This window comes from Trypanosoma theileri (genome assembly GCF_002087225.1).
Source record: "Trypanosoma theileri isolate Edinburgh chromosome Unknown TM35_Tth_16_V1, whole genome shotgun sequence".
Taxonomy (NCBI): Eukaryota; Euglenozoa; class Kinetoplastea; order Trypanosomatida; family Trypanosomatidae; genus Trypanosoma; species Trypanosoma theileri.
In genome coordinates, this window is record NW_021639858.1 from 312,094 (window position 1) to 323,378 (window position 11,285).

Below are 11,285 nucleotides of genomic sequence, written 5' to 3' on the forward strand. Positions count from 1 at the left end.
TGCTATCGTCATTCGTTTTTCTTTTTCTTTACTGCTTTTTTTTTTCTTTTCTTCTTTTTCGCTCTCTCTCCCTTTTCCCTTACTAGGTAATCTCAATCCGTAATTATGAAAAAATCAATAATGAAAGAACTTTATCAAAAATAAAAATAAAAATACACACACAAACATACACACACATACACACAGTATACACAACCTAATCGTACGAGCAATAAGAATCCTCATGAATATTTTTGACGCCAATATAATGAGAAAAAAAATCACAAAAAAAAAAAATAAAAGTGATCTCATTGAGTTACTTTCGTTTTTTTTTTTTCATTATATTTATTCCTGTTTCTCCGAGAGCGACGGAATTAACTACAGTACAATGGAAAGGTCATTAAGAAAAACAAAAATAAAAAAGAACTACTCTCTTTTTTTTTATTTTCTCTTTTCTCTGACTCCATTAGGTGATAATGTTAAGTGGTTTGCTTTTTTTTTTTTTCATTCTTCTGCCTCTTTTTCTTTTTTTTGCCCCATTTTCTTTTCTTTTTCCACTTCCTCCAAAAGTAAAACTTCTTTCTTCACCAACACACTCCCACGATCACTTTGGTTAGAAATTATGTTCTCGTGGGAGTGGCTCTGCCATAACCCAACCACCCTTATCTGTCTTTATACCCTTCACCGCCTCCTTCTCAAGCCAAACTTGCCGCATTATTTCATACAATGCCTTTGTGTCTAATGAACAATATTCCAACAATTGTATTCGCAGCATTGCCCACGCTTTATCACGAATATCCTGTCGGGCTGGAGGTACTGCTGTTAAATGTGGCATTTGCTCTTGTTGTTTTTCTCCTGTACCACTTACACTTTGTTTTCGTTGATGATCTCTAGAAGCGATTTGCTGCAAATCCTTCAGTGATCCTCCACCCTCATGATGATACCATAATCGATATACTCCCATGGCATTTTCACCCTTTTGTTCATCTTGTCTACCGCCACTAGCACCATCGGTATCAGACGCACTGGCGTTACTATCATCACTACAGGCTTCCTCACCAAATACACCATATTGAAAGTCTGGGCATAGTGCGGGGAGAACTTTTTTTAAAGAATTAGAACCATGGGCATTTGGGTGAACAAAACCACGTTTAAAGAGATCTAAGGTATCAAGAAAGTAAAATTGTTTAATATCTTCCTTGTGTTCATCCATTAATTGACCTAATTTCTCCAGACATGATTTTTCAAAACTAGCAAAATGAGCAATAAAACAACCATCATATGGATTCACGGGTTCTTGTAAGGGATTATTCTTTGTAATATTTAAATTCTTTGATTTTAAAGATTGCTTTCCACGTCTTTTCTTTCCTTTTGAATCTTCTTCTTCTTGCTGTTTCTTTTGCTTTTCTATACGATCCAGTTCTCCTGATGCTATCATAGAATTTTTCTTTTTTTCACGTTCAAGTCGTACAATACGCATTAACTCCTCAACGCAACCACGACGTGGGTCAACATTAGGTGAATATCCTTTTCCAAAGTGTAGAAAGTCGTAGTGTGTTGGTGTCTCATTTAATATATCCTCCTGAAAAACATCAAGAGAAAACTGAAATGGGGTTGGTTGATAGGCGACTACTTTCTCAAAAGGTGGAAGAGCAAACTGTGTCGCTTCAAAATCTATAAAAAATGCTGGATAACGAATTTTAGAAAAAAATTCTTCTATTTCTTTCGGGTTTACACATAATTTACCTTCAGCAACAGCTTTTACGTGTCGAAGTTGCGGTGCGGTTAATTTTATTGTTCCCTTTTTGTAATGATACAAAACATCACGTACAGTACGAAGACCTTGCGACCACCATAATGTCTTACGTGAAACAGCGGTAGAGGGAACTGTAAAAAGATGATTATCACGTCTTCGAAGTGGATCCTCAAATTTATTTGGTAAACACATACCTTCTGTAAAGAATGGGCAGGTCTCACCACGGGAGCAATGAGAACCTATAAATTCCGAATACGCTGGTATACTCACACATTTTTCACAACTTGTAGTACTACTCTCTTTTTCTTTCTCTTCCTCTTCTTTTTCATTCTTTTTACGATTTGTAGATTTTTTCTTTGTAACTTTTTCTTTTTCTCCTGTTACAATTATTTCTTCGTCAGCAAAAGTAGGTTTCAATTTTTCATCATTAAGATTTGCAAAAGCAACCCACTTCTGCACATTTTTGGAATCATGACTTTTCTCAATAAGAGGAAGAGTGTGAGTGAGAATTAAAGCTTCCATAAGTTTTTGTTGAGATATAAACAGTTCCTTTAATTCACTATCCTTCTTTTTAGAAGCTCGACTAGATGAACTATTACCAGGATGACGATGTTCTTGCCCTACTTTTTGCAAAGCTTCTATTTTTGTTTGTATTTCTTTTACAAGCGAATTTCCAGTACCACTAACACCACTTAAATCAAATGCCCCTCCTGAACGATGAGATGAACACATATCTGCTTCTAGTAAATCTTCTAAAGAGAGTCGCTGTACGTACTTTACAAGACGCGATGGGTCACAATCTAATAATGTTACAGGTCCTGGGAAAAATTGTCGAATATGAAGAAAACCACTGCGTTTTAAATCAAGTGGAACTGCTACTTGTGCAGTAGATTCAAGACGATGACCTTTAAGATTTTCTTCTGTAACAGTATCAAGGTCAATATTAAGGAAACGTTTACGTACTTGTATAGGAATATGCGGTTGTGTTACCCAGTAGCGAAAGGCAAGTGTTGTAAAGTGTAATCGCTGTAAACACTTTGCAAGGCTTGCGGCACTACTGAAAGGGTCTAAAATAGCAGCAGTTTCAAGAATAACCCATTGATTATCTTTTGGTCGAAAACGCAGTACCGCTGGTCGGGCACGAAGTACAGAGGGATGATTTTTCATCACATCAAATGAAGTATCCCCTCCAAATGGTGCAGAAAATGCTGGACGGTGAATTGTTAGTGTTGGTGCCTGTTCCCCAAGTTGTGCATATACGGTCTGAAAGTATTTTACAAGCACACTTTCTGTTCGCTGCACAGCCTGATCAAAGTCTCGCTCATGCACAACCACCGCGCGGCTTCCAAACTGCAGTCTATCCCACCGCCTTGCAAGTTCATTAAATGCCGCTCCATCGTCAAGATGTACAGCATCCCCAATGGAGATGTGTGGAACTAAATCAGGGCGGTTCTGCAGGAGATGAAATTTCTTCGGGCAGACCAGTGAGGCGGCGAAGGCTTTGCAAGTGAGAATAGACGGCCGCCTCACGGCTGCTGCGGCTCGATCCTCGAAGGTCTCATCCACATCCGAGAAGGGCACCGCTCTCTCACGGAAGACGTGGAGGATCTGCGAGAGGGTCTCGTCCGTGTCGCCGGTGTTGTTCATCGTCTTCACCACAGAGCGCCGCGCCACCGCAGAGGCCCTCTTGCGGAACATGGGAACAGCGTCGAAGCCTGTGCTGCTGTACGTATGGAAAAAGTAATGTAATAAATAAAGAAAAAATAAGAAAAGAAATAGGGGTGACACAAATACAAGGGGAAGAGAAATAGAGAGAGAGAGAGAGAGCATGTAGAAAGAGCTTTGGTGATAGTGGATTCACCGAGAAACAAAAGGAAAAAAAAAAACAAATGAAAAAGACTGTATAGGAGACTAAAATATAGATAGAACACAAAAACTATTTTTCGTTTTTTTGTTGACAAGCCCTTCGCTCATGTATATTATACTTTCTTCTTTTTTTTTTTTTATTCGACGTGTGGTTCTCTGTTTTCTCTTCCCCTCTCTCTTTGAGCTTTAAGAACGTCAAGCAAGCTCTGTGAAAGAAAGCATTAACAGAAACAGTAGAAACAACAAAAAAATGGATGAAAAAGGAACAACATACCATATGGAGAGTAATATTTCCAACACAGAGAGAGACACGTGTATGTATGCATATATATATATATATATATATATATGTATACGTACACATACACATATATAAGGGAATATGGTGTAAACGTTAGGAAAAACCGAACAACGCAAAAGGAAATAAACACTATTTTTACATGAATCCCTCTCTCTTTTATATATATATATATATATATATATATATTCCTCCCCTCTCCCTTTTCTTTTGTTCATTTTTCATTGCTTCTACAAAGTCATTTCGCATCAGAGAGAGGATAAGGAAGAGCAAACAGGGGGAGGAAAAAAAAAAAAAATTCAACCCAGGAAAAGGAGGATAGAATGATAGTAATTTCCCTTTAGACTACCAACTTTCCGCCCAAAGACCCAAATTCTTTCCTTTTTCATTCCGTTTTTTTCCCCCCCCCCTTTTATTTCCTCTAAAATACTCATAGACGCTTAATTACCTCATAGGCTGTCCTATTAATGACGGTTCACGGGTGACAGCCGCTCGTCGACTCACAAGAAATATGAGAAATAGTGAAACTGCTAAAAGGAACAATGGTAATGCCGTACGTAATCGTATAAAAAGAAAATAAGAAGCAAATCGCCTTAATGAAAAGAAACCTTCATCCCCTTGTTGTTCCCGCATCATCTGCATATACCTTCGTGGAGCGTTAAAAAGTGTACCTCCACGTCGTTCTTTTCCTGATCCATCAACATCTTTTCTGCGTCCACTTTCGTCCCCGCCATGTTGTTGTAATATAAGACTCGCTTGTGAGGCCATGGAACGTTTAAGTTCTTCAAGTCGTTGCTCTGTCGCTTTCAGCATTTTTTCTTTAGATTTTAATCTTAAAGCCTCTGCTGCTAATGCTTCTCTGTGTTGTTCTAATTCATGCGAGGTATTTCCATTCATCTCATTTTCATCATCCCCACGTATCACCACAGCTGTACCACGTCCTTCTCTTTGCATATTTTCTTCATATCTACAACGCCATAACTCAGCTTCTTCACGACTTTCCTGTAATGCTGTTTGAAGCCCTTGTACAAGGGCTCTACTATCTTCTGAAAGCATTAATGATGTAAAAGCCTCTTCACGCATACTTGCCTCTTCTTCTAAACTTCGTACAAGTGTTTCTTGTCTATTTACTTCTCGATTCAAACGTTCTACTTCAACCGTAAGTTTTTGAGATTCTTCCATTCGGTTTGCTAATTCTTTGCTAAGAGCCGCTACCTTTTCGGTAAGCCGCTGCTCTGACCGTTCCTTCTCTGCTCGTGCACCTGCAATGCGTTGTTGTGCCGTCGCCGCTTCATTCTGTGCCTGTCGTAAGAGTGTATGTAGTGTTGCAAGTTGTTCTTCTCGTTGATATAAATCATCCATTAAACGTTGTCTTTCTGTTTCAAATGATCGTTGAGCATCTCGTAATTTACTGGCATTTTTCTCCTCCAGACTGCGCAACTCCGATCGTGCCGCCTCCAGTTGCTGCTGATGTGCTACATCACTCATCTTCAGAGCATTCTGGAGTGTACTATCCCCATCACTATGATTATTATTCTCACCAGCATCCATGTCGGTGTTGTTCGTCATGAGTGTTGAGAGTTCCTTGTACTGTTCCCCAAGTCTTTCAAGACGTGCGGTTAAAACAGCCACTTCGTGTTCCGCATGCAATAAATCTTTTTCTTTACTTTCAATCACATCTCGTAGTTGACGGGACTCCGCCTCACGCTGGGCGAGATCCGCCTCATTACGTGAGGCACTTTCCAACTGACACGTCTCACGCACACGAGTGGCGGTGTCTTCTATTTCTTTTTCGTGTTGTTCCGCCATTAACCGCTTTTCCTCCCGCAGCTTCCCTAATTGTAATTGTAGACGAGTAATTTCCTCATCCTTAAGCACTGTACGCTCACGAAACTCTCTGTCGAGCTGTACACGCAAAGAAGCCATTTCCGCCTCATGATTGGCGTTAGACTCCTTTAGCTCTTCACGTAATTGTTTATTTTTCTTCGTTGCCTCATTTAACTGAATAGCAACAGACTTCTTCCATGCATTTGTTTTTTCCTGAAGTTTCTGAAGCTCCTCTTCTGCGGAAAGAGCTACAGTTCTGTCAGAGGGTGACGTCTTCTCCTCCTCCTCTGCATTCATTTCTACCGCTTTGAAAATATCTGCAACTAGATGCAAGGAAAAACAAACAACAACAAGGAGGAAAAAAAAAAAAAGAATTAAAAAGGGGTTGAGTGTGAGAATAGAATTCAGAGTATATCTAAAAAAACTTTCTAAAGGAGCATGATGTGGATTATGTATATTTGAATATACACACATGTTTCTGTTTGAATTCCATTTTTCTTTTCCTTTCATATATATGTATATATTTTTTGCAAATAAAAGGAGCACAACTAATATATTGCTTTTACTTTTTTTTCTTGTTTCATTCACTTCCTCTTTCTCTCTCTCCATTCATACAGGAGCACCACAACCAAATATTCACCCATCGTAGTCATTATCATCATCATGATAATGCGATCGTACTAAGGATAGACGAGAAACCTTTCCTTAGTCGATCAAGACGAGTCACACGAACTGGTGCAGGTGCCTCAATAGTTTCCACTTCACCTTCATGATGTTCCTCAATAAGTTCATTAACTTTTCGCTCCAATGCTTCAATACGAGAAAGAAGATATTTATGTTTTGCCTCCGCTGCTTTGGCCTGCGTACTGAGTTCAAAATACAGCACCACAACAAGGATTGAATAGACAATCAGTTCAATAAGCAGCTCCGCCCCGGTACTTACAAGCACCTTCTCATCACAGGGTGCGAAGAAGGCTGTACGGAATGCCTGCCAGGCACTCTCCACTGGGCGACGAACAAACAACAGCCGGGAACTACGCATAGTATCTTCCGATGCCGCACGAAGCAGTGAACGTGAGCGTGGGGCGCTGACGAGATTCTCCGTTTCTTTGTCTTTACTCTTCGTCGCTGCATCTCCACTAGTTGCCGTACTACTCCCTGTATTGCTACTACTATTGCTGTTACCATTCACACCTTGTCGGCGGCTGACACGTTCTTCTGCAGACCACTTCGCAACGACACGACTAACACCGAATGAAAAGCGTCCAAGGCCAATACAGACAGCACGTGTAAATGTTGCCTTGTTTTGTGCTCGCATTACAGTTGCCTTCACCACCGGCTTTGATATTTGCCGTACGGCTAGAAGAAATAATCGAATGGCTGGTAAAGGAGCCATTTCTTTCTACTGATAGGGGAAAGACGCAAAATATGTACAGATTGTTATTGCTTTCTTTTCTTTCTTTTTCCCTTTTTGTTACCCACCTATATATATATATATATATATATATATATATATTTCTCGATAAAGAGTGCTTTGGAACTCGCTCTTCTGTTATGACTATGTATTTGTGCCCTTATTGGCACTACCTCTCTCACGTGCGCTGCAAAGAAAAATAGAGAAAAAAAAAGAGAGAAAAAAAGGCAAATAATTAATAAAAAAAAGAGGAAAAACAGATGAAAATAAAAAAAATAAAAAAGAACAGGTATAGATGTTTCAATATCATGTTATCAAACTTCACACAATATGCAATAATAGTAGTAGTTGTAGTAGTAGTAGTGCTAGAAGAAGTGAAAAGTGTTGTGCAGTGGTGTGGGCATCCTATGCAAACAGACACACAAAGTTAGTCTTTCTTTCTCTTTCCTTCCCCTTTTTCCTTTTCTCTCTCTCTCTCTCTCTCTTTTTCACATACAAACACACACACATACACACACAGAGACACGCAGAAACACACATACAACGGCAATTCTCTCATGAAGAATGCAAACACGTACGTATGGATGATCTTCTGCTATCAAATAAAACTCTACGAGGGATCAAAACATAAAAAAAAAAAGACATATCTGCGTAAGATCTGTGCTTGTGTGGGAGTGTATCTGTATGAAATAAAAGAAAGAGACACGACAGCTGCAATAAAGGGAAGAAAAAGAGATTTTGGGGAAGGCAGGGAAGAAACGAATGGGGAATTCACATACACTCACTCACACACACAGAGACATACAGACACCACACCAGACAGAAAAAAAAAAAATGTTGCAAAGAAGAGGCAATGAACGGAAAGCAAAACAAAACAAAACAAAAGAAAACAAAAAAGAGCATGTTTGTCATACTCTCTCGCTCACTCAAACATTGCAAAAATACACAGAACCCGCAGAATAGCAATAATAATAATAAACGCGTAATGACGCGGAGAGGGGGAGAATATGAACAGAACACAACAGAGAGAAAAGAAAAATAAAAAAAAAGAGAACACACACACACAGAGAGAGACCCAATAAAGCAGAGATGAAATCCTTTTGAAATCTTACACTGGGCTCTCTTAGCACTCTATCAATTTTTATGCCTCTTCTTATATATATATTTTTTTTCACTTCCTGCGCACAGTTTGCATGATTGCAATATAAAGAAGAGCAGGGAAAGAGGAAAACAAAGAAAGTAAAACAGAAAAGAAAAGAAAACAAGGGTTCCAAAGGTATATATATATTTTTTTTTACTCCACTGAAATCTTACCCTTTTCACCCATACAATCAATTGTCACTGCAGGAAACGCATACTCTTTTCTTTCTTTTTTTCTCTCCTCTATATATCTCCTTCATTCTTTCCTTTTTTTTTTTATCTCCCTTTCTCTCTCCCTTTGCTGTGTCACTTTATTATTATTATTATCCATTTATTTTTATACCCTCTTTTTGTGTAATCTTTCTATCCTCATTTATTTTATTACCTCTTCATTTCCATCCTCTACAAGCAAATTTGTATCCCTCTCTTTTTTTCTTTTACGTCTCTCCCCTTCTTAGGTACATCCTTAATCTGATCCTGGCATTCTCCTCAGTGGTGTTCGATCGCCAAACGCCAAGCAAAATACCAGTAACAAAAAAGGTTCTTTTTTTTTTTCTTTCGTTTATCCTTTTTTTTCATTACGATAAAATAAAAATAAACAAACAGTTTAAAAAAAAAGTGATTCATAAGAAAAAAAAGGGGAATGTATGGATGTACATTGATGGGGGGAGAATGTCTCAACAATAATAGTAGCAATAAACAACAAAAAAGGGGGAAAAAAAAGGAATGGGTGATTGTTCCCCTCAACCATTCCCACCCCATACTCCTCGTCTCCAACATTGTCAAATGCTACTGGTGCCGCTGCTGCTATTCTTACTAGTGCTAATGGTGTTGTTGTCTTCCATTCTACTTTGCGGGCACTCCTTTTTTTTTTTTTTCCTTTGTTTCTTCATGTTCACACTGCCAGCCTCCTTTTCCCCTTTTTTTCTTTCCATTCTCCTCGTTTCCCTCCCGGTGTCACACCATCTCAACAACAACACAAATGACTAATCACACTTCTCTTTTGCCGCGTCATTTTCCTCTTCTTCCCTATTCTCTACGCTTCACTCATTTCTCTTTTCTTTCTTTTTTTTTTTTTTTCTCCCTCTTCTTTCTCTATAGGGAGATATCTTTTTTTCTTTCTTTTTTTTGTTGTTTAAAAATGTATCATTTTTCTTTTCTTTTTTTTTTTTTTTTTCAATATTGCCTTCCTTCAAACGTTCTCGTTTTCCTTTTCTCCCTCTCTCAGGCTGACACACTCTGTATGTATTCTTCTCTGCAGCTGCAGAACTCTCTTTTATCCACACACTACTCGAGTTCCTCCATGGCGGTGCCGTCGTCCTGTCCCTCCGGGTGGGCGTCCTCTGTCCAGAGCGCGAGATTGTCCCGCAGCAGCTGCATGATGAGAGCGGCCTCCTTGTGCTGTTCCTCGTCCAGCACGTCCGGGTCGCTGAGGGCCTCCTCAAAGGCCTGCCGGGCGAGTTGGCAGCCACGATCGGGGCTCTTTAATATCTCATAGTAGAAGACAGAGAAGTTCAGCGCGAGGCCGAGGCGGATGGGGCTTGTTGGCTTGAGGGAAGAGTTGTACTGCAGGGCCTGCGTGTAGGCCTCCAACGCCTTGTTCTTCTGTTCTTCCGAGTTGGTCTCAATCTCGGCATAGTAGCGGTGGTAGTCACCCTTCATCTTGAGATAATATACCTTTGTCTCGTCCGTGTCGGCGTGGGGGAGGAGGTGTTTCTCAATCAATTCAAGAATGTCTGTGCAGATATCACTCAGCTCCTTCTCAATTTGCTTTTTAAATCCCTTGATGAGAGTGACATTCTTCTCCTTCTTGAGATCTTCCTTCTGCTCAAGAGCGGTGATGCTGCGCCAGCATGCACGGCGGGCTCCAATCACATTCTTGTACGCCACTGAAAGGAGATTGCGTTCCTCTGATGAGAGAACGGGATTCATCTTCACCACACGCTTCATGCAGACAAGGATCTCGTCATACCGCTCACACTGCTCGGCCAGTTTGGCCATAATGATAAGCTGCTCACGCTTCTCAGGAATTTGGAATCCACTCATGATTGATTGCAATTGAAAACAGTAAAGGAATTACACAGGTTGACTGATAAAAATTTGCTTTTTGTTTGTTTGGTTATTGTTTCGCTTGATTTGGTTCTTGTTGTTGTTGCTTGTTGACTTTGGTTTTTTTTTTTTTTTACCCTTTTTTTTTTATTTTATTTTTCCTTGTTCACTTCTTCTAAACCACCCCCCAACACCACGGTGGGAAGAAAGAAAGAAGGAACATAATGAAAAAAAAAAAAAAAAAGAAAAGGGGAAAAACAGAAGGAATATTTTATTATTGCAGTGAAGGAAAAAAAAAAAAAAACACACGTAGAGAGTTATTATTATTATGGTCAGAAACCACACACACAGACAGACAGACCCATTTACAGGCCAAAACAAAAAGAAATCATTATAAATAAAAAACAACAACAACAAAAATAAAAGAAAATTGATATGCAATACACACGTGAGGTTTAAAAACCCATCGAAGTGCCAAAAAAGTGAAAATAAAATCAAAAAAGTAAAAAAAAAACACACAAGACAAGAGAATGAAACGAGTCTATGATGAACAACACTGTTTTTGAACCGATAACGAAGACCCATACACATAATAGAAGTAAAATAATAATAATAATAAAAACAGTAATAAAAAACGGGAATTCGTGTGGGGGTAAATACATTTTAGAATGATAATAAGTCGCTAACACGTGTTGACAAAAGAAAAAGAAAAATAATAAAGATAGAACAGAAGAGTTACATACATGGAAAGCTAATGCGTATACGATTCCCTTTTTCGTTAAAAATCTCACCAAAATTCCCTTCCACTCCACACACTAATCACGCTATCAATACTATATCCCGTCATTCCAAACACATTAACAACAGAACACAATGTCACAAGAAAAATAAGATCTGTGCATATGTTTCTGTCTCTACACAGAGGAATGGGAGTATATATATATATATATATATAT

The 11,285-nt window shown here is 39.0% G+C and overlaps 4 protein-coding genes across 4 annotated transcripts; all 4 read right to left on the minus strand.

Annotated features, from left to right (window-relative positions):
* Window positions 1-592: 592 nt before the first annotated feature.
* TM35_000162160 (uncharacterized protein) lies at window positions 593-3,433 on the minus strand (the record flags this gene model as incomplete). Its single annotated transcript, XM_029026088.1, has 1 exon — window positions 593-3,433. The coding sequence occupies one exon, from the start codon at window positions 3,431-3,433 to the stop codon at window positions 593-595; it is 2,841 nt and encodes a 946-aa protein (XP_028882644.1).
* Window positions 3,434-4,343: 910 nt separating this feature from the next.
* Window positions 4,344-6,023, minus strand: TM35_000162170 (uncharacterized protein; the record flags this gene model as incomplete). Its single annotated transcript, XM_029026089.1, has 1 exon — window positions 4,344-6,023. The coding sequence occupies one exon, from the start codon at window positions 6,021-6,023 to the stop codon at window positions 4,344-4,346; it is 1,680 nt and encodes a 559-aa protein (XP_028882645.1).
* Window positions 6,024-6,387: 364 nt separating this feature from the next.
* On the minus strand, window positions 6,388-7,122 carry TM35_000162180 (uncharacterized protein; the record flags this gene model as incomplete). Its single annotated transcript, XM_029026090.1, has 1 exon — window positions 6,388-7,122. The coding sequence occupies one exon, from the start codon at window positions 7,120-7,122 to the stop codon at window positions 6,388-6,390; it is 735 nt and encodes a 244-aa protein (XP_028882646.1).
* Window positions 7,123-9,567: 2,445 nt separating this feature from the next.
* On the minus strand, window positions 9,568-10,326 carry TM35_000162190 (14-3-3 protein; the record flags this gene model as incomplete). Its single annotated transcript, XM_029026091.1, has 1 exon — window positions 9,568-10,326. The coding sequence occupies one exon, from the start codon at window positions 10,324-10,326 to the stop codon at window positions 9,568-9,570; it is 759 nt and encodes a 252-aa protein (XP_028882647.1).
* Window positions 10,327-11,285: the final 959 nt, after the last annotated feature.